General features: G+C 33.1%; 4 protein-coding genes across 4 annotated transcripts in view; 1 reads left to right on the forward strand and 3 right to left on the reverse strand.

Annotated features, from left to right (window-relative positions):
* Window positions 1-23,305, reverse strand: part of LOC136350239 (serine/Arginine-related protein 53-like) — a 90,932-nt gene that overhangs the window by 3,808 nt on the left and 63,819 nt on the right. The window lies entirely within an intron of this gene.
* On the reverse strand, window positions 1,084-9,877 carry LOC136350214 (uncharacterized). The gene is made up of 4 exons (XM_066301733.1): window positions 8,832-9,877; window positions 8,571-8,776; window positions 8,293-8,509; window positions 1,084-4,372 (listed from the first exon to the last, which is right to left on the reverse strand). The coding sequence occupies exons 1-4, from the start codon at window positions 9,185-9,187 to the stop codon at window positions 3,595-3,597; spliced, it is 1,557 nt and encodes a 518-aa protein (XP_066157830.1). The 5' UTR covers window positions 9,188-9,877; the 3' UTR covers window positions 1,084-3,594.
* Kap-alpha3 (karyopherin alpha3) lies at window positions 12,740-20,275 on the reverse strand. Its single transcript, XM_066301734.1, has 7 exons — window positions 19,981-20,275; window positions 16,032-16,392; window positions 15,640-15,977; window positions 15,251-15,581; window positions 15,011-15,195; window positions 13,966-14,142; window positions 12,740-13,910 (listed from the first exon to the last, which is right to left on the reverse strand). Exons 1-7 carry the CDS (start codon window positions 20,041-20,043, stop codon window positions 13,815-13,817), a joined length of 1,551 nt encoding a protein of 516 aa, XP_066157831.1. The 5' UTR covers window positions 20,044-20,275; the 3' UTR covers window positions 12,740-13,814.
* Window positions 20,325-22,354, forward strand: GatA (glutamyl-tRNA(Gln) amidotransferase subunit A, mitochondrial). The gene is made up of 7 exons (XM_066301735.1): window positions 20,325-20,536; window positions 20,610-21,097; window positions 21,148-21,387; window positions 21,439-21,586; window positions 21,636-21,853; window positions 21,929-22,131; window positions 22,189-22,354. Exons 1-7 carry the CDS (start codon window positions 20,504-20,506, stop codon window positions 22,347-22,349), a joined length of 1,491 nt encoding a protein of 496 aa, XP_066157832.1. The 5' UTR covers window positions 20,325-20,503; the 3' UTR covers window positions 22,350-22,354.

Below are 23,305 nucleotides of genomic sequence, written 5' to 3' on the forward strand. Positions count from 1 at the left end.
TATTCTGATAATGATATTTTTAACGGTGATGAAACTGGCGTCTTCTACAAAATGACACCTGATAGAACTCTGAAATTCAAGCGGGAAAAATATTCTGGAAGAAAATTGTTGAAAGAATCACGGGTTGGGCATGTGCAAACGTAGATGAGTCGGAAAAAAAAACTTTTCATAACAGGAAAATCAAAGTCACTCAGCTGCTTTGAAAATCATCCTTGACCACCATTAACTTATAAAGCTAGTAAGAGAGCACGAATGACGTCAAACATTTTTACGGCACTCTTAAAAACCTGGAATGATGAATTAGAAAAATGGAAAAAAAATGTTTTTATCGATAATTGCCTTGCGCATCCTAAAATTGAAAATTTACTTTGGATCAAATTGGTTTTCTTTCCTCCTAATGTTACTGCGACCTTGCAGCCGATGGACAAAGGGGTAATTCGATGTGTAAAATCGTATTATCGGAGACAGTTATTGCTGAAATTAATTGATGTTAATGACAATAATTAAATTTAAAATTTCATTATTGGAAGCAATTTTACTGTTTAATACGGCCTGGAGAAATGTTTCTCAAAATACAATTTTTAACTGTTTTAAACATACTGGGTTCAACGATCAGAAAAGATATAGAGATGAAAATAAAGCCTTTCTTACACAACAGATTTTAACACGAATCGACAAGAAAGAAACCGAATTGGATTTAAGCGAATGAACCGAAAATAACCACTTTTCTGATTTTAAATAAATTAACTTAAATGAATATGACATGGTTGATGAACATGTGAAAATTGCGAATATTCTTATGATATTGACATGGTTCCAATAATTGCCAATGACGAACATGAAAACGATTCGAGCAATAAAGAGGAATTCGACAGAAATAATGAAGTTTTAATCCCTATAACCCAAAAGACCCTTTCTGCTTTAAAGATTATAGCATATTAGTAAAGGTGAGTTATCCAGAAAATGAAAGGTTTTTAGATGCAATAGATTTTTTGCAAAACGAAATAAGTCAGGAGATGTTGAAAAACCGCAAGGTGCAAAGTTAAATCACAAATTTCTTTTCTACCTAAACTTCGAATTTATTGAAGAAGTTTTTTTTGCTCTAATACATGCTCGATACATTTCTTTAAGGGAGTAATAGAGCATGATGTAAGGACTAAATTTAACCCAACTTACTTTAATACCAAAGTCAATAATAAGAGTTCAAAGTTGAAAAAATAAATAATATGTTCTTTAATATCTTGCGATTTCTTCTAGCTAATTTTGTAAAATTATGTATCCAAAGGTTTTTTGGGATGAGAAATTCAAATTTATGCACCATTTAGTTGTATCTTCTGGAGGACGCCACCTGCGACGATTAGGACACTTTAAAACCAATACAACTTTTTTGTGCTACCTTGTATGTCAGTTTGAACTGGAAAAAGGGATTTCCTTACCTTTTCTTGTTAAAAATAATATACTTTTTTGAAGTCACTAGAAGCAACGGTTTTCCGAGAAAACCGCACTTAAAACTAACATAAAAATAATTTTTACATTTATTGAATTATCATAATAATTACTATTATTACTAATACTAATTAAATTATTACTTGAAATAATAAAAAAACACAACAGGTGCCCTGGTCATTATCGCTGAACTGTAAGAGAGTTACTGGATCAAAGTTTTCCGAATCAGTGGTCGGAAGAGGAGTTCAGATCTAACCCCGCTGGACTTTCACGTATGGGATGAGATGAAAGAGATGGTTTATGCTCAAGAAAAACAGACATGTAAACAATTAATACGGTGTATTGAAGAAGCTGCCGTAAGTCTTAAACAAACATTTTCGGCCAGAATAACTCACGTACAAATTAGAAAACGGGCACGTGCGTGTATTAGAAGAAGAGGGTATCACTTTCAACAAGATCTTAAATATTTAGAATAAAGTAAGAATTACTTTTACATTAATTTTAGGTGCAGTTTTCTCGGAAACCCTTTGCTTCTAGCGACTTGAATAAAGTATAACTTTTTTAACAAAAAAAGGTAGGAAAATCCCTTTTTCATGTCCAAACTGACATGCAGGGTAATATAAAAAAGTTGTAGCGGTTTGAAGGGGTCCTAATCGTCGCAAGTGGTGTCCTCTAGAAGATACAATTAAATGGTGCATAAATTAAAATTTTTCATCCCAAAAAACTTCCGAATACACAATTTTACAAAATTAGCTGGAAGAAATGGCAAGATATTAAACAAAATATGATTTATTTTTTCAACTTTGACACCCTTATCATCGACTTTGGTATTAAGGTAAGTTGGGTTAAATTTAGTCCTTACCTCCTGCTCTATTACTCTCTTATAGGAATGTATCGAGTTACCAAACACCCTGTATACTTATATATCTCTTTCTTCATCTAGTATATACTTATTTACTACAACGAAAAATTGTATAATTTGGCATTTGGTTAAAACAGAAATTTTGAATTAACAAGATTTTTTCGTTGGTCGCCTATAGGGAACCTTCGTGTATAACGAATGACAAGCCAAGTCCCTTGAATGTTTGGTATTGCCGAATGTTACTCTATTTCTTTTTCCAAAAGTATAATTTTTTTTTCTAGTGGTTTGTCAAATATTTAAAATTAAACTAAAATTTTAAGACTATACAATCGGTAAATAGTGAATTAATAATTACTATTAAAGATACAATTTCCTTCCAGTTTAAGTTTGACAACATAAATGTATAAATCTAAGCTTTTAACTATTGTAACGATTTTTTAAATTTGATCTAATTTTCCACTATGCTTTGAGATTGAAATAAAATGATCTTAGCAATAGTAAAAAAGCTTAGATTTATACATTACATTGTCGACCTTAACCACGTAGGAAATTATACCTTCAATAATAATAATTTATTCGTTATTTACCAAATGTTATGCCTTTAACATATACGGAACGATTAGAGAAAAATATATAAATTATTACATTTTTTTGAAAACAAGAAAAATATCTTTGATTTCTAAAAAAATATCAGGGTAGTCCATTAATAAAGGAGCGTTATTTTAACAATTTGCTGTGCTCATCTGTTGTTTGGCAGCAGATTCTGACGATTTTAAGAAAAATATGAAACTTCGATAATTTAAAAAACCGTAGGAGTTATAATAATAGAAATATACATTTGATCAATTAGAGTGAATCGTCTTGTATATGAATTTCAAACCTTTTTAAATTGAATTAATTATTTTTTTATTAATTAGGGAAAGGATAAGAATAAAACTCAGATGACTGATGTCAGTATTAGAGTTAAAAAAAAGTTTAAATAATTTAAAAATTGAAAAAAAAAGTTTCATATTTGTCAATAAACTGTGAACCAACTATTAAAGTTTTTGATACTTTAGGAAATAGTTTAAATTCATTAAGCATAATTTATAACTATTAATTTAAATGAGCAAATCTAATTATAGCAGCCAATATAGCTTACATTAAGCTAAATTGTGAGGGTTCGTGCCATTTAGCGCTGCATCTAATGTCTAAACCCGGTTCTCACTACAAAAACATTTTATAAAATAAATACAAAAAACACAAATGTAAATTATTAGTTCAGAAAACAGTTAAAATTAGATAATTTAAGAGGCGACTCTTATAAATACAGACTTAGGTCGTGTAAGAATGTAATAAAAGATCATAGCCGATAAGCTCAGAATATGCGAAGTTACAATGGCGTAGAAAATATACCTATACCAATAATCATTCTCCAATGACTCTATTTCTTTGCAATACCACACCAAACACATAACGAAATTTTCTAAGTACATAAGTCCAAAATATCCGAAATAAATCCATTTCACTTTTTTAAATCTAATTTTAAATTCTATAATACAAAACACGTAAACTATCCCTATGAAGATAAAAAAAGCAAATTTGTCCTGTTTGATTTTATCCGTTTTCACGTCGTAGGCTAGAGCTGCAATTACAATAAGTACATGGGAAATCAGCAGGCCAACGCAGACATTAAAGAAAAAATAAGCAAATGCGGATATCGCCAAAATACGACTCAGCAGGAATGTAAACCACCATAGAAACGCTGTTACTCTTCCAGCTAAATCATCTTCTTCAAGCCCTTTTACATAGTTAGCACGAACAATTTTAAAATTCGTTGAAGAACTGCCATCAACGGCTAAATGGGGCTCGACTTTATTGCGCAGCATAGTAGACATTCTGGAGATATACGAAATACTTCTTTCCCAATGGGTTTCTGTATTTTGGCGCCGCACCACTACGTCGTCCTCAGTAAGGGAATCGGGCTCCAGATAAATGTCACTGCTGCGCCTGCGCTCCGCCCTAATTGCAGGCTCTATATCATAGAGACGTGAGATTTCGTCATTGCGACGACTTTCAATTACCCTAAAATACAATTTTAATGGTAAAAACCTTTTTATTATTATTTGTTTAACGTACATTTACAGGAAGTCTCTGAAAAGTCTGTGCAAAATTCTACCACAGATTTCTGAGGCGAAAATATAACAATTTAAATTAATTTATCTTAGTCTAAAAATGGACAGTTTTGAAAATACACGACGTCAAAGCGAAAATAATAATAATAATTACTTCATTTCTGATGGTACCATCTGAATAAAATGTCGCATTGGGGGATTTTTAGAGACGAAAAATCTGAACCAGTTTACAATTTTAACGTGTATTGTAGAGGGTGCCGTCAGCGCTAAGTGAACTCTCTTTAAAGGGATATAACTTTTTTATCGCTCGATTTTAAAACCTATTTATATCTAAAATTGTATTCTGCTACATATTCTAGAAAAAAAAGGTAACTTGCTACAAGTCTTTACAGGTATTCTGTTTTGAGATATTTAAAATTTAAAGTTCGCTGCATGTGTTGAAAAACACCTTTCAAGTGCAAGTTTATTTGTACAGTTGAAACGAAAAATACCAAAATATTGAATAAATTTTCAATTCTCATTTTTTTCTTATATTTCTATTTTTGTTCAACTACACCAATTTTTAATTATTTATTTGGTTATGCCTTACAAATCCACTCTAAAGTTATTTTTCATGACATACGGCGAACTTTACACCTGAATATCCCAAGATGGAATGCCGGTAGCGATTTGTACCAAGGTACTCCTTTTCATAAAACAGATAAAAGAACACAAATTTATAGCCATAAATAAATTCTACATTAGATATTAAAAAAATGTATGTCCCTTTAACCAGAGTTTACTTAGCACTCACCACGTTCTTTAAAATTTGCATTGAAAATATAAATGGATTCTGATGTGTCGCCTCTAAAAGTCCTCCCATGCACTATTTTGTGTAAATAGTACCATTAAAATAGAGTAATAATTTTTTTAATTTTTTTTTAATTTTCAGTTTGTCATCCTGTATTTTTAAAATCCTCCGCTTTCAGATTAAGGTAAATTGGATTAAATCGCCATATTTTCTCCCGAGAAATCTGTGGAAAAAATTTGTACAGATCTTTTAAAGACACCTTATACAGGGTGTTTCCTAACTACGTGTAAAAAATTTAAAGGCGTAATCCTCGACTGATTTTGAGTCAAAAATGTCTAATAAACATATGTCCGCAAATGCCTTGTTTCCAAGATACAGGGTGTTAAAGTGTGACAAGAAAAAGAGGTTTTATTTCCAAAATGACTCAATTTGGGTGTTTGAATTTTAGAAAAGACAATTTTTGGGGGGAATGCTTTAATGATTAATTATAAGAATTGCTGAAAATGACCACCATTACTCATAATGCACGCTTCCATCCTTCTTGTTAATGATTGTCTCACTCTCTCGAAAACTCCTGCTGTGTTGCGTATCGTTTCACATCCGGTAATTATACGTTCCTGAAGTCGATCTAGAGTGTATATTGGGACTGCATAGACAAGTCTCTTCAGATCACCCCAAAAGTAGAAGTCCAGAGGATTACAGTCAGGGGACTTTGCTGCCACGACTGATTAGGCTCTGGGACACCTCTGCCTATCCATTTATTTGGGAAAGTTGCATTTAAGTGCTCGCGCACCGTCATGCATAAACCACATTTGAAGCCTCTGTGCAATAGGTACTTCTTCCAGTAAAACTGACAAAGTATTTTGCAAAAGATTTAAATATGTTTCTCCATTAAGATGATGCGGCAAAATGTAGGGTCCTATCAAATAATCTCCAACTATACCGGTCCATACGTTTAAAGAAAATTGATGTTGGAACCGCTCGTCCACAATTGAATGAGGATTTTCATCATCTCAAATGTGATTATTGTGGAAGTTGATAATTGCACTTCTGGAAAACGTCGCTTCATCTGTGAACAATACACGAGAAAGGAATTGTGGATCTAATGCAACTTTTTGTAGGATCAATTGACTAAACTGAATACGTGGAGGATAATCTTGAGGTAACAAGGCTTGTACTCTTTGTATGTGGTACGGGTAAAGTTGTTGCTCTTTTAAAACAGTCCACACTACTTTATGACTAATATTTAAAACGGCAGCAATTTTACGAGTACTTGTTCCGGGGTTTTCTTCAATACGTCTTAAGATTTCTTCCTCCACTTCTGGTGTTCGACGTGTTATTGGCTTTCCTCCTCCTGGAGTTTTCATAAGAGATCCTGTATCACAAAGACGTTGAAATAGGTTTTTAAAGGTTTGGTTGTTGGGAGTTTGGTGGTTTGGAAACCTTTCCATGTAAATGCGCCTCGCTGCCAAACACTTACCATCAGCAAGGCCGCAAACAAAAACCATATTGGCCATTTCTTGATTAGTGTAATTAGACATTTGAAAAATTTTCAAAACTGAGGTATAATCTGATTTTTGGGGCACAGAACTAAATTCTTTCACTTTAGAGAGTAAAACACCAAAATAACATTGACTATCTTGTTTATAGTAGTGGAAGTAGCAAAAAAACTAACAATAAACAAGTTAGTAAATACCACCAAACCTTTAGAATCCTTTAAAACCTTTTTCAACGTCTTTCAGTCAACGCCCTGTATCTTGGAAACAAGGCATTTGCGGACATATGTTTATTAGACATTTTTGACTCAAAATCACTCGAGGATTACGCCTTTAAATTTTTTACACGTAGTTAGGAAAGACCCTGTATAATGAAAAGACATATTTATAGTGATTGTTACTTGTAGAGTGAGTTTTATTAAAAATTTTGTTCTAAATATAGGCTATCTCATAAAAAACGGGCAAAGATATAACTCCGTTATTTATGAACGGATTTTGATTAACTAAAAACCAAATAAAATGATATTTTCAGACAATTAAATAACGTCAAGGTAGTTTTTTTTACTCAACTTCTGCTTTAGGTGTAAACTTCAAAGTTTTAAATAGATCTCCGTATTTTTTTCACATTTTTTGACGAAAAAACATATTTTTTTACTTGATATATGACAAGTTAATGTTAAAACAATTTTTTACTAAAAAAAATGTTTTTTTTACTTTTCTTTGAGCACTAATAAATTGTCTCGAATATTCCAAATAGGATTTTTTTTGCGTTTAACCATGTATTTTTCAATAGTTCTCACAAAATATTATTTCTAAAGATATTACTCGAATGGGCTATTATCATCTTGTACATATAATTGACATTTTCTGATTACACCATGTATAGCATTTATAATAGAATTTGGTGTAATTTCCTGGCAAGCATATACAATTCTTTAACTTAAAATATTAATATCTTCTGGCTAGAAAACACAAACTTTATTTTCAAGCTGGCCTCATATCTAAAAATCCAACGTAGAAAGGTCTGGTGAATGAGCCGGCGGTTTTATGTTATCCCTTCTGACTGGGTTCTAATAGAATCCACTTGTCTATGGTACTCGGCAGCTTTGCACAGGATAACGCAAATGGCTACCATGACGATATAGACAGCTACATAACTCCTAACATTTTATAAAAATAACAGAAATCTAATTTGTATTGCATCTTTACGACATTTAATATTTTTTTCTCTAAAATTAATCGATTAATTTACACATTATAATAATATACCATTTTTTTAAAGTTAAAAATTGTTTTAAGAATTCCTCGTCATACATTCAGGAAAATACTTTCAATGAAAAAAATGTTTAAAAAATCGAGTTTTATCTAAAATTTTCAAGTTGACACCTGAAGAAGTTTAGTTTAAAAAAAATCAACTGTGACGTTATTTAGTAGACTGAACAATATCATTTTATTTGGTTTTTATTTCATCAAAATCCATTCGTAATAACTGAATTACAGCTTCGTCCGTTTTTTATAAGTCAGGCGGGATAAAGTACTAAAATAGCATGCTCACAACTCTAAAATTTCATTTTTCCCATATACCTCTTCTGACTTGAAATGGTTCTTCTCAGTAACAAATTTTGTCCATCCACCTCTGAGGGCTCTTTTGCGCCAAACATCTTAGAGCGCATAATTTTCTTAGATTTTAACCATGGATATTCCGATCCTGTGAATTTTTGGGCTTTAAATCTTTGATAATAAGTGGTAGTAACTGCGACTTTTGATAAATTTATTAAAATACTGAAGGCCTGGGTAATTTCTAAAATATTAAAAAATGTTTTATATGCAGCCATTAACGGGTATTTAATTCACATACATACTCGATTCTTTGTCGATGTTACTGTTGTGCCTCATAAGGATATGAAGCTGAAGCAGTACTTGAGGTAAAGAATGCAGGTACGCTTGCAAAAATACGTATAATTCAATAAGGCGTGGCTCTATGAGTTTTCCTAAGGCCTCGTCCAAGCGCTGGTTATCGTTGGTATTTATAGCTGCTTCTATTGTCCAAAAGATTCTCTCAGCAAATCTTCATGCAGGAAAAATCTTTTAAGAACACCCAAAAAATAACTTAGCTGATATACCTCCACATACTCCATACAGGAAACAACAAATGTCCTAAAATCTTCTTCATCATCCAGGCACAATTTTCCCTAGTCATATTTTCTGGATCAGGCCAATAATCTGCGTCTGTCAGTATAATAATTAAGCTTCCAATGACAGGAAGGTACATGCAGAACAATGTGAGCGAAGCCCAAATGGGGTCATCATCTTTACAGTGACGAAAAATTACCCCAATATCTGCAGCTATGATGAAGATGAAAAGCAATGAGGCCAGGACAGATGGAAGGAGGTGGTTTAGAAGTAGGTTCTGTCGAGGTGTCAGTTCATACCCGAAAAGTGTTTTGGTTTTCTCCCTTGTAATGGAGTCACTTTCCATGTTTGCGGTAATATATTTGAACGTGTTGGTTTTACATTACTGGGTTTTTTAACAAACACTCGGATGAAACTATGACTTTCATGGTAAACAATGTAGATATGTGGGTTGTTGAGATAAGATAAGATTAGGGCAATTCTAGATGAATCAGACAAAAATGTGCGCTGACGGTCCCCTGGTCTACACATCTAAAATCAAAATTAAAGTACTATTGCACAGTTTCCTCGCTATTCACTGGGTATGTCATTGATCTATTGATACAGTGATGGATACATTATCCAAAGTACTTTCTGACATTTTTGAGCATTTCCGAAGTAATAAGATTACATTCGTTTACAATGTGTCGCCGCAGGCCTTTAAATGATTTACGTTGTGTCGCATAAATTTCTGACTTTGAATGGCCCCATGGGAAAAAAAGGCTAACGAAGACAAATCTGGGGAATGTGCAAGCCATTCGGTAGGTCATCTTCTCCCAATCGACTGTTAAGGAAATCTTTTGTTTAAAAACCGTCTTAGAGAGGTCGTGTAGTGCGGAAAAGCCCCATCTTGTTGAAAAATGTTGTCTTCGATATGGTGACAATAATTTTGCTCAATTAGTTGTGTTAATGCTAGGCCAGTAACAATCTCTAATAAATCCAACTAATTTTCTCTCTTCAAATTGAAAGAAAAAAACCATGGGATAGCAACATAATTTTCAAGAATTCCTAGCGAAACGTTTGATTTTTCTGAAAATTGGGTGTGAACTTCTCGAAAAAATCTTGGATTGTTGGACGACCAACAACGGTAGTTATGGTTGACTTCGCCATTTAGGAGAAAGGAACACTCATCAGGAAAACAAATGTTCTAAAGATACCTTTGATTGTTAATAATTTGTTGACAAACGATCTTACAAAATTCCAAAAATCGATCGTTATCTTCTTTGTTTAATTTTAAGATTAACTTAATTGTATAAGGATGAAATTTAGATGATTTATGTGTGGTTGATTGTATTCCGAATACCAGATAATTTACTAGTGCTTAGAGTAAATTCCGCCATGTGTCCCAAAACAGCTAATTCAACTGCTTCCGTTCTTATTTGACTTTGAAAAACCTTTTGTTTGGTTTCCAACACATCCCATTTCTTGAAACTTTGTAACCAGACTGCGCACCAAAGTATGGAACAGATGCTTATCAGGATGTTGTTCATTGAACAAATTTGAAGCCCCTCTGGCACAATTATGGTTTCGAAAAAAGAGCGAAATCATTTTAACTTCTTCCTGAATAGTATAACCCATTTTAAAATGAAATTGATAGGGTTGGCAGAATTGATTAAAGCACTGGACTAGTTAAAATTCTTTACGTTTAGGTAGAAATAACGGTACTATTAGCATTTTACAACTTATTTACTAAAAACATTGCGTACGAATTTTGTTGCAATCTTAGGATAATATCGCTTTTAAACTTTAATTTTTCAAAAACTGATCATCTAAAATTAAAAAATAAGGCGACATTGAAAGGGCAATTGAATGTCCTTTAAGATAATATATGACGTGATACTTTTCTTCATTTAAGATTTTTAGAGTGAATGTTATCCCAGCTTAGAAATTAAACCTGGGAAAACGATTATTACCAAAGAAACATCACCTCCTTGAAATTAAAGCTGAAGGGTCCAAGCGTTTTCGTGTTTTATATATTATAAAACATAAAACTTCGGTGGGCCACCCTGTATATTCACCGTACAATTACCAAGAAATTCTTTTTAAAATGTTATAGATGACTTTTGTAAAAATCCTGCGATAGTAATCTTTGAATCTGTGCAATGGAGTTCCCACTTGCGGTCAGCTGACGGAATTGATTTATACTAACAGAAATAGCTAACTCAATTATATTGGTAAAGAGTGATTTCGAATATACTGGGATAGGGGAATACATGAGCTAATATATGAGGTGATGGAGGACGACGACATGCTGATAGCCCTCCTTGGAGGTGTGTTAGATGCAGTGACGAAGCGGATAAGCTCTGAAGCGTCAATGTACCCTTAGTTAAAGCTAGCAGTATCGGATCTACTAGCAGTATTGTGAGAGGCAAAACAAACCCAAATTGTTATTCTGATGATGAGGAAAAAGCTCCTGCGGAAACCTAATGCTTGTTCCATGCTATTAAAATAAGATGAGAAAGGAAAATAAATCAGTTGTAGCTGACGACGCGTTCAATATCTTCGAGAAATAGGAGATATTAGGCGATTTAGGCTCTCGAAGTGGCTACAAACACCAATAACAGGGTCTACACTAGCGAAACATTACTTGAGAAAGTATTTCTATGATAACATCGATTTCTTTTCTTTCTTAATGTATTTCAGTTTATAGGAGGCAAATTCAGATAGTCAAAACGGAGAAACAAATTTCTCTAGTATTTGCCCTTTTCCTTCGCATTTTAAGAACTACGAACAATCGCGATCTTTTTTCTAAGCCTCTCAAATAGTGTCTTTCATTAAATCACAACAAATACATTTGTTGTGCTGTAGTAATATTCCATAAAAGTGTTGCATATGCAGAACAATATATATATATGTCGGTGAATAATAGTGTTTATGTCTATGTTTATGTTTAGCCTTTAGGGCATTTGTTTATATAAAAAGGGGTGAAGATACCGCAATCGGGATAACCCTTCGATTGCAAACGTGGTCACGAGAAAACCACAAAAGGGACAATAGTGGTCTGTGAATTCGTCGGTATCATATAATTAATTATAGTCTAGTGCTTAGTGTCTAAATGTTAATATCAAAGAATAATGGAAAAGCTGAACAACCCTTGTGTTTCTCCGACATATATATATATATATATATATATACTTAATAAATTGCTAAGTAATTAAATATAATTAGAATTTTTATTATTTCAAATAACCATATTAAAATATATATCCAAATTATTAGTTTTTGGACTTACAGAATCCATAATGCTGCAAACATAAAAAGATGTTAAAATTACTACTTTGATTTTGTTTTAATCATTCGCTGAAGTCGATTACTAAAAATGTTGTAAATTTTTTTCATTTTCTTTTGATAAAACGTTGAAATACAATTCATACGTTTTGATGATTATCAGTTATGAATTTATTAATTTACAATTTTTAAACCACACATACTGGAAAAAATACAATGCTATTCCCAAAGTATGAAGATATCGGAACAAATAAGCAAAATAGTTTAATGCTAACACTGTCTTTGTTCTCCCATTTAACTTTGCAACTTTTACCGTATCGGAGTTAGTAACAGTGACTGCAGTTACACGCTACGTAGTATTTACTATTTTTTAACTGTTAGGTTGTCTAATTTAATTTTAATTGACCAGTTTTAATTTGTTGTGATTATCTAATTCACTAATTGGAATCGTTAACTTTGTTGATAAGATGTAAAACTCCTCGTATATCCCGAGAAATTAAACTACAATTAACTTAAAAATGTCCAAAATGCGAAAAGATCGATTAGCTATGCAGGAAGGGGACTTAAAGAGAGTATTTCTTCTTGATTGTTATGTTTATTAAAGGTTAATTCCTTAAATAAAAATACTCAATAAATTCCAAAATAAATGTATTTGATGAAGCCAACCGATATTAATCACCGTTCACGCCAATGACGAGCTTATCTATTCGAAATGAAAGGTTAAAAAAATCATAGTATCCTAAAAAATCTCGGTAACGACAATGTCATATAATATGTAATAATTATAAGAAGGTTAGTCCGACAATAAATTACTCTTTTCAGCAGTAACAACGAAAACATTTAATGTTCGCACCATCCAAATCTTTGGAGTACAATTACCTATACAATGTCATTCTTCCATTCACGGACGTAATGAGGCAGAAACCTATGTTTATATTTGTGGAAATTAGTAAACAGCGATACCCTTTTTGATTGCTTGGGAAACGTTTTCTGTTTATTACAGATGTCAGTTATTTCACAAAAATGAGATAAATCTAATTGTATACTCATTATAAATTATATTGACAGATCCTAAAAAGATGTCTGCACATGGCCACTGGTTGAAACTTTAACCAAATAAAAATTGGAAATATCTCCAATCTCAAATTACGCAATTTCAATTTTCCTTAAAAAGAAATGTGTATTATGTTCGACACGGCACTTATTTTCGAAGTAGCCACGCCCAGATTTCATTAGTTATAAATTATGAGGTTGTACGGTCATTTTAAACATGCCCGAAAGCCTCTTATATACAAAAAAAATAGTAAACCTCCGTGCGTGCGTCATCAGATATTTACCTAATTCAATTTTCGAGCACATTTTGTCTTAACCGGCAGTCTTAACAATATAAAATACAAGGAGTAGGTACAGCCTCAATAAATGTGTCAAATTAAATAAATATCCGTCGTAAACCTTTCACTTGGGGACACTGTTTAAAATACCTAGATATATACAGAAGAAAAATACAGTGTTAGTCTAAAGAGTTGTCCACACCCTCCACTAGATGCTTATCTCTTTAAGCAATTAACGAAGCTGGCCTGGACGGAGGTAGGAGGCAACTCTGACGTGCTCTGTATGTATTAAAAAATCTGTTAAAATGAACGTACACTTGTGGGTCCTAATAAGGGGGAAGCGAAATTTGCTGCGATTGCTCAAGCGCCTACCGATCAAAACTTAAATCCTTCGTTCGGGACGTTCGTCGAGGGATCGAAATTGAATTCACCTTCGCTCGCCGATGGGACCAAGTTGGGATCGTCTTCAGCCTAAATCACCCCAATTTATCTATTTTTGTTTAACCAAACAAACATGATCACTTACATCTCCACTGAAATATTGCTCGATGATATCGTAAGCGAGTTTGTAAATCTCGATGTTATCATGGTTCTGCAGGGCTTCGATTTTGTCGAGACCACTACATTCCTCGATCATCGTACAAATTTGCTCCACCTGAGTACCGGCCATTTTCAGCATGTTGTTTATACCATCCAGAACTACCTAAAAAGGAGATATAAAATTTTGTCAATGATGAAAAAATAGTGGAAAATAATATTGGTGACATTTCATAGAATGGTGATAGTAAACGCATCTTGCGTAAATGTTGTTTTACATTTTAAGCCTTATTGTGCTAGCCACATATATCTTAGACGATCTGCAGATAATGTTAATTCTTCAGAATAGGTTGAAAGAAAAGAATCTCAGTTCCTTATAAAAATTTTTCAAAAGGATTAAACAGTTTAGCGGCGTATTTCTACTGCGTATCATCTACTATTTAAAAAATGGCCGATTTGCTGGCGTCGGTTAGACGCATGCGCAGTTACTTTGATTGGAATATTAGTGAAAGCCAATTGTGAAATATTTTCAATTTCGCTTTAATTATTTTTATTTTCCTCTAATTTATCCGAGCCAAAAGAAGACCGAACACTACTGGAATGACTGTCCGGGTTTTGACCATTCATGGACGTATATTCTTGGGTCCCTTTAGAACAAGACAAGAGATCTATTAAACTTCGACAGTTAACAAATACGAACTGTCATAGTATTGGATGCATCGCACATTGATCGCACGCGATCGTTGTGGCGGACAACGACGAATGCAGACATTGCATAGAGAATGCCCAAACGATTAAGCCTCTCTTGTAAATATACAGCTGCCAAAATACTAAGAGTTACTATAAAAGTGTTTCAGAAACACCAAATATAATATATTTTGGGGTGGACCAAATCTTTAGTAGTCAATTTTAAAATTCCAAATATTCGGGCAAAGCAATGATCGAATTTTAACGAACATTTAGATTCTTCATTATAAAACATTCACCACTCATATCTCAAAACCTTCGTACTTAACCCCATCCCAGAAACTTACCTGAATGACCGTAGCATCTTTACAATTTAGTAAGTCGCAGAATGGAGGAATAACGCCATCTTGAATCAGCCTAGCCACTTGTTCTTTGTTTCCACCGATAGTAAGGTTAGCAATCGCCCAAGCAGCCTCTTTCTGTGTTTGAAAGTCCCCTTTACTCAAATTGTGGATAATTTTCGGCAACAAACCTAACAACAAAATAGCTATTAAATTCGACCTTCATTAGAATGATAGCAATAATACCGGCATTAATAACCGCCTGAACTTGCCGTTGATTACCGGCCGTAATATTCGACAAGAACCACACGGCTTCTTTGCAAATTTTATCTTTGGGATGAACCAGTAAAGCTGGAAAGTGGGATAGAGCGTCGCAGTTTAGTACAACTTGAGTCTGTTCATCTGTTCCCGTCACAATATTGCCCACGGCCCTCAAAGCGGCCGTCTGGACCTTCACTTCTTTGTGACTCAGCAGTGGGATTAATTTGGGCACTACTCCGCTATCTATTACCATCTGGATTTGTTCGTTTCCCCCGTCCGTCAGGTAACTTAATGCCCACACTGTGTCAACCAAGATCTGTGCATATATTTCTTGTTTATGAGAAATATTTTTCATAATAGTATATAATATTTACGTTTATATCGGTATGGTGGATGAGAGCGCTCAGCGCGGGCAATAGCTCCTCTATTGTGCGGATCGGTGGAGGAGGATCCTTATTCCTACATAAATTCACGATAACCCACGTGACATTCCTCAAAAACGAAATCGGAATATCCGGTTTAATGAACGATAATAGTGGCTCAACGACGCCCAATTCAATAACGTAGTCCCTCAGCACTGGACCGTCGCCGATTATATTTCCTAAAGCCCATACGGCCTGTTCGCAGACATTTTGATGAGGAGAGTGCAAAAGCATTAGAAACAGAGGGACAGCTCCTGCAGAGACTACTTTGTTGGTTTGAGCGGAAGTACCTAGTAAGCGGAAAAATGTTATTCATAAATCAATTACAATTTATTAAATTTTACCGGAAGCGATATTTGTCAATGCCCATGCGGCTTCAAACTGTAAAGGTGGATTATCGTGTCTTTCCAAACACTGCACTAAAATTGGTAAAACCCCGCTAAGGATCAGGGCGTCTATGGGCGGATTTCTATCTGAAGACAATAACTTCCGGGCCGACTGAACTGCAATTAATTGCATATTTGGATTGTCCACAGCTGCCGCTTGGGCTACCAATTGCTCCAAATTGGTATTCGACAGGTTTTTCTCTAATTCATCCTCGTCGGTGGAGTCCGCTACTGGAACGTTACGACGTTTTTGCAAAGTCTCTTCGCGCTTGTTTTTACGCAATTCGACGGTGACTTCGTTGCGACGTCTACGCATTTCCTAGATTGGAACAAAATAATAATAAAATTCTTTGAAGAGATAAAGGAAGAATAGGGTTGAAAACATTATTCATCTTTTAAAAATTTTTTAAGATAACCTTATCATATGTGAAGGACTTTTAGAATTTTACATCTGGCATCAAAATATATAGACTCAAATAGTACAAAAACGAGGAAATATTTAAGATATTTTTTTTATACACAATTCATTGTAAATCTTAATTCCTTTTTTTTGCTTCACGCTTGTGGTAAAATGGCTTTGCCACACATGTTTGTGAACTCAAAAGAATATTTTACTACACGTAACAGATGAAAATTTGAACTATACTCAAACCAAAGTTGCACGTGTCTTATGACAGTGTCAAAAATTTTCGTACCTATTTGACAATTTTTTACCACTTTTTACCGCACGTGTGTGTGTAAAGATATTACCCCACGTTAATATTTAATTTAACTCGCTGAAGACTATGTTTGGACAAAAATGGGACCTTTTGAAGTTATCAGATGTCGGTTTTTCTATAAGTAGTACCGTCCGTTAAATATAATATATATTAAAATAAATCATTTGATAAAAAATTTGTAATAAAGTTTTGAAATAAATAATCCTATTTTTAAGAGAAAATTGCTACATAATTTTTTTTTAGTATTGTTTCCTGGTTATTTGGCATGCTTTCTATGATAATAGTTAATCTGATTGACTTGACACTCAAGTTTTTGGCAATTAAAAACTGCCCCACATATATATAATACATTCTTAATTTATTAAAATAACGATTTAAGCTTGTTTAGTATTAATTAATATTTATTTTCCTAAAAAAAAAACAAAACTACGCTTGACTTTTTCGCCAACATTTAAGCTGCCTCTTTTTTACAACACGTGAAATTTTATTTAACAATGAAATTATTTACGCAGAATTGACAATTAACTTGTTTCAGATACAGGATTTATGAATGACTTCCACCTAACCCATAGCTCCGTGAATAGGCACTATCGATTTATTATGAAGGAACGTAAGAACATCCATGTCGCTTCGCGGAAACTCAGGTAATTATTAAAAAAAAAAAAAACTCACAGTACGCGCGTGTGAACTGAACCATAAACGAAGGGCGTTAAGCCATTTTGCTAGTTATCGTCGAACATCTTACTGTTAAAGATAATACTTGTCTAAGATAGATGATGCGTCTGATATTTCAAAATGTACTTGAGGTCCTTTCTAATGATCATCCTGTAGAATCTGCTCAAAATGTTTATATTTCATGTTACATAAGTAATAGTAACCAAAAGCTGGGGTAAAAAGTTCTGCAGAGAAATCTTATCTGTTCAAAATCTGCCTAATTAAGTCATTTTTCAAATTGACAGATATATATAATATTTTTTACTATCATCCATTGGTAATTAAGTTTCGTACAGAATTAAATAGTTTATTGTCATAGTAGATACGTATTTTATTAACATTCGTTAAAATCACACGTGAATATGCAATTTATGCATATTTAATCAACTATTAGATTTAAAATACACCTGTATTGGGTATGTTGAATGACTGTGAAGTATATTTTCTTACTTACTATGACACATATATGGCTCATTATTTACCTAGAGGACCAATGAGAAGTTCGTCTTGATGCAATCATTATCTTCAGTATTGTTTTATTTATGGTTGCCAAGGAAACAAAGGCAACATTAAAGATCACCTTTGACATTATGATTCAAGATGCATTGACTTTTTGACCTTACTTAATTTATGCTTAATTTGTGAACGTTTATATCAACTTTATCAAATATAATAGTTTTAAAGAAATCGATACAGAGTGCCCTCTTTATGAGTCTCACAATTGGAATTCCAGTTATCTTAAGAGATACAAAATCAATTGAATCTGGGCAAAGTTACATAATTTAAGCTTAATAAGACTATGTTTTCAAATTGTTAGTGTTGTCAATATTTTTCTTAATATTCATGAGAAAAAAAAACAGTTTTTTTTCCATTTTTTGCTTATAAGATAGAAAAAACACATTGTTAATGGATTTAACCAAAACTTTCTAAAGGGTCTTTTTGAGTATTTTTTAATAATGTAAGATTTTTTTCTATTACATTAAATTTCCAGAATGAGAAGTATAATTTTAATTTTTGGCAAATTTTACTTTTTCTAAATTCACCGCGAATTATACATGGCATGTCTTCATATTGGTTAAAACAAGAAATTTTATCTTTTAGAGTGATTGCCATAGACTAACAAAATCAAAACCTGTTTCAGTTCCAAATTCTCAAGTCCTTGGTTATTACATCGATGTTTTTAATATCCAAAACTATGAAATGTTTTTATACTTGCCAGCAACATTTTGTTACTGGTTAGCAAAAGCAGTTATTTGTTTTTATTTTTAGAAAGGAAAATTTGTAATCAAACTGCATTTGGACTACTGTACTAAGAAAAAATGAATTTTGACATATGTCATATCAGTGGACTGAGGACAAATGAAGTTACTTAAATATGTAACAATCAAATGTAGCAGTAATAAAAAAAAACTAAAGTTGAATTTCAATCCTGGAAATTTGGTGCCATAAAAAACATGACTAGACTGTTAAAAAGTATTCTGCAAATATCTTTTGGTATATTTTAGTTAAATATACTTCTGATTTGTAAACAAAAAATGAAAAATAAAATATTTGTTTTTCATGGATATTAGGAAAATGATTGGCAAAAATACCAATGTGAAATGAGCGACTTTTGCCTAATTTAATTGACCACCTTCAAGTGTGAAGTACCTATAACCCTCGCATCTTAAAATCCTTAGGGCTGAATGTTTTGTCATTTAAACCTTACATTTGAGTCATAATAAAGAATGTTACAACTTTAGTGTATAAATTTTGACTCTTGACTTGAGGAAAAAAACAATAGTTACAATTTTCAATTAATTACTCATTTATCTATATAGTAAAAACAATTAAAATAATGCACATAATTTGGTATGCAGTAGTAAAGCATTTCTTAATTATTAGATTTACAAAAAATACAAAATCATCTGAATCTGTTCAAACTGACTATGGAATATTTTTATCCTGATTTTTTAGTATTTTTTATAACTTTGTAGTGGAATCATTGGTTAATATAATAAGGCAAAGTAACCCTTATCAGCCATTATTTTTGATGTTCTGTATTTCAATTAAGTATATAGGCACGCTGTAAAAATAGGTTGAACAGAAGTTAATGTCAACCATTGTATTATAATCCCTCAGTGGTTGAGGGTACTTAAATCAAATAGGAAATTGAAGAAAACTTTTGATAAACCTTGACCCTGAATTGAGGACTTAATACTGTTAAATGAAATGTGTACAGCTGCATAACTATGATATGATTAAATGCTGCACTGAATTAAGAAAAAATAACTCGATCACGAATAAAATTAAACCCTCGGTTAAGTTATAGAACAATGTACTTAAATTATGTGACCTAAGTAACCTGAAGCAATTAACAAGGTCTTTGTGAGCCTTAGACCAACGCCCTGAAATACGGGCATATGCCTCACGAATTATTTTAAATTATAAAGTACATTATCTTGTGACATTTGATGAGGAAAAGGTACACTTACATCTTGGTCTTTGCCTTTGTTCTTGAAATTTTGCAAACGACTCTTGTAGTTAGGGTCCGCCATTTTTGGTTGCTGATTTGACAACTAAAAACACGAGGAAAAAAGCCGGTGATAAATCACGGAGAAATGTGTGTTTCTACTAAAGTATGCAGGGATTCGAACGCGTATCTATCGAAGTTTTATGATATCAATACGTTTGTTCATGATATTTGAGAAATACGAAAGTATTTTAATTTATATCGAAGGAAGTTTCTAGGCGTCCGTTGGACGTGGTTTTTACACTGTCAAAGTCAACTTCGTGGATATAGAAAGTTCGGAGTGTCTACGATCATTGTCTATTAAGGAAATAAACGTTTTGAGACTTAACCTTACTTTTGAATGACTGAATTTTATATTAAATTAAATGAAAAAAGTTAATAGGAATAAAAGTAATTATCACACTCATAAGAATTAATTGTTGTATTTAATAGAAAAATAGTGGATTGAACACCCCTCAACATAGGGCTCTTTAGCATTGTTTTCAATGGAAAAAGTATTAAATACCAGTATTAAAAACGTATGTATTTCTAAACAATATACAACAGAAACCGTTTCTTTTTCTTTACTATATTAAGTAATTTTACCATCAGGTCTACAAATTATTATCCAACAATATAATAATATCTCCAACACTCACAGATGCCGCTCTGAACCGCGCTAAAACCTTCCAAAATTACAATGCCTTCATAACATTAACAGAAACTTTAGCCAAGTCCCAGGCCCACCAGTCTTTGAAACGCTACTGTGACGGTGAACCGTTATCTAAAGTGGATGGAGTCCCCATTGCAATCAAAGACAACTTTTGCACAATGCACAGCAAAACAACATGTGCTTCAAAGATGTTGGAAAGTTTTCAACCACATTACAATGCTACTGTGGTTGAGAGGCTTGAAAATGCAGGGGCAATTTTAATTGGAAAAACTAATTTGGACCAATTTGCTATGGGGTCTGGTACTGTGGACTCAATATTTGGACCCACAAAGAACCTTTGGGGCTGTGATAGTGAAGGTAATTTTCGTATTGTGGGTGGAAGTAGTGGGGGGAGTGCTGTGGCTGTAGCTGCAGGAATATGCTTTGGGTAGTTATTATCTCAGTTCAAGTGATTTGTGATGATCTTAATGATTGCAGAGCAATAGGGTCAGACACAGGAGGATCCACAAGAAACCCTGCTTCATATTGTGGATTAGTAGGCCTTAAGCCAACTTATGGACTTTTGTCAAGGTGGGGTCTAATACCCCTTGTAAATTCAATGGATGTGCCTGGAATTTTAACTCGTACTGTTGATGATTGTGTTAGTATATTAAATATAGTGGCAGGGTTTGATAACAAGGACCCCACATCACTTACAAAGCCTTATAAAAAAATTAGGTACTTATTTGTCCAATTTATGCTATGTGTAAGTAATTTTTAAAACTGCAGACTTCCTGAAGCTAACCACATGTCAATCAAAGATCTAAAAATTGGCATCCCTATTGAGTATTTCAATGGTCACTTAAGTTCTGAAGTACATCAGACTTGGAATGAAATTGCAAATGTATTAGAGGGGGATGGAGCCATAGTCAAACAGGTTTGTGCACTAATTTGAGAAATTTTGTCTATTGAAAATTTTCAAATAGGTGTCATTACCTAACACAGAGCACAGTATTGTATGCTATTCAATTCTGAATCAGTGTGAAGTAGCCAGCAATATGGCCAGATATGACGGTATAGAATTTGGGCTTAGAGCTGATGAGAATACATCAACAGAGAAATTATTTGCTAAAAGCAGGAGTTTAGGGTTCAATGAGGTGGTACGTAATAGGATTCTTACCGGAAATTATTTTCTTTTGGCCAGGTAAGGATATGTTTGTAATGAAAAAAATACTTAGTAATTTTTAGTTTAAAATTTGATCTAAAATTTCTTTCCTAGAAATTATGAAAAATATTTTAACAAAGCCTTGAAAGTCAGAAGACTGATATCTGATGATTTCCACAAAGCTTGGGAAAATGTTCAGGTTTTATTAACTCCCACTACATTGACTACTGCACCTTATTATAAAGATTTTGTGTTGAAAACTAATCGTGATCAGTGTGCTTTGCAGGATTACTGCACACAGCCTGCAAATATGGCAGGTAAAATTATGTTTGTGTTGTAGAAACTATATGATTTTTAAAAATTTATTTTCATAGGAGTTCCAGCAGTCTCAGTTCCTATAAAATTGTCAAATGAGGGACTTCCTATTAGTCTTCAGCTCATAGGAAGAAATTTAAGTGAACCCATGTTACTGGCAATTGCAAAATACATAGAAAATATTGTACAGTTTCCACATTTTGTACATAGAGAATCTTAATTCGACATTTTTCTTTAATTATTGGTTCAATTCTGAGGTTGACGGGTTTACTATGCATTATAAAGATTTCACTATTTTGAGAACTGTAACATTAACTGTCCAGAGAAAATTGTGGGCGAATCGAACCCGATCTTGCGCTGCATACTGTTTTTATCCCTTGAAGTTGGCAGGAAATATCACTTGACTCCTGTTTAAAAGAACCTAAGTTCTGGCCCTGGTTCGATTGCCTTTGACATTTCTTAGAGGCTCAATGTCTGCTCACTTGTGTCACATTTTCCAACTTAAGAAGAACGATTTTCCTTCTGTTTGGAAACGTTCTTGGTTAGTTGTAACTGTCAAGTTTGGATCTAAAAAAATATTAAAAGTCACGAAGGATTTTAATTGTTTTCGATTTTGGCACAGACATTTGAATTAATAATTACACTAACTTTGTGAAACTGTTAATTACGTATACTTCCCGGTCAGCATGGATTCTTTCGTAATATGAAGACCAGGATGAATTTTGAAGTAATTAAAGACTACATTATGAAGTGTTATAAGGAGCTCACAGGTAGTGATCTATAAAGATCTCACGAAGGTGATTGATCGAGTTTACCATAGACTACTGGTCAGAAAAGAGTGAACACTTAGAATTGTAGTGTCATATGTTCGCTGGATCTCATTTAGATTAATGAAACTTTAAAGTGAGGCTTCCAAGTTTTCAAGAATAGAATTAGGTATTATTAATCATTGCTAGTTATATTTTTGTTAGTTGATTCGCTTTTACCTTTCACCGTAGACATCATTTTTCCGACACTTATTTTGTAATTTAAAGTTTCTTTATCACACTAAATACTGATAAATAACAAAACCTCACCTAAAATACAATTTGCCATCAAATATCTGAGACCCAGTATAAACAGCCTGTATAACCAAAAGTGGCACTACCTTGAAGATAGAATTTTTGTTGATCTCAT

This window comes from Euwallacea fornicatus, chromosome 2 (genome assembly GCF_040115645.1).
Source record: "Euwallacea fornicatus isolate EFF26 chromosome 2, ASM4011564v1, whole genome shotgun sequence".
Classification (NCBI taxonomy): Eukaryota; Metazoa; Arthropoda; class Insecta; order Coleoptera; family Curculionidae; genus Euwallacea; species Euwallacea fornicatus.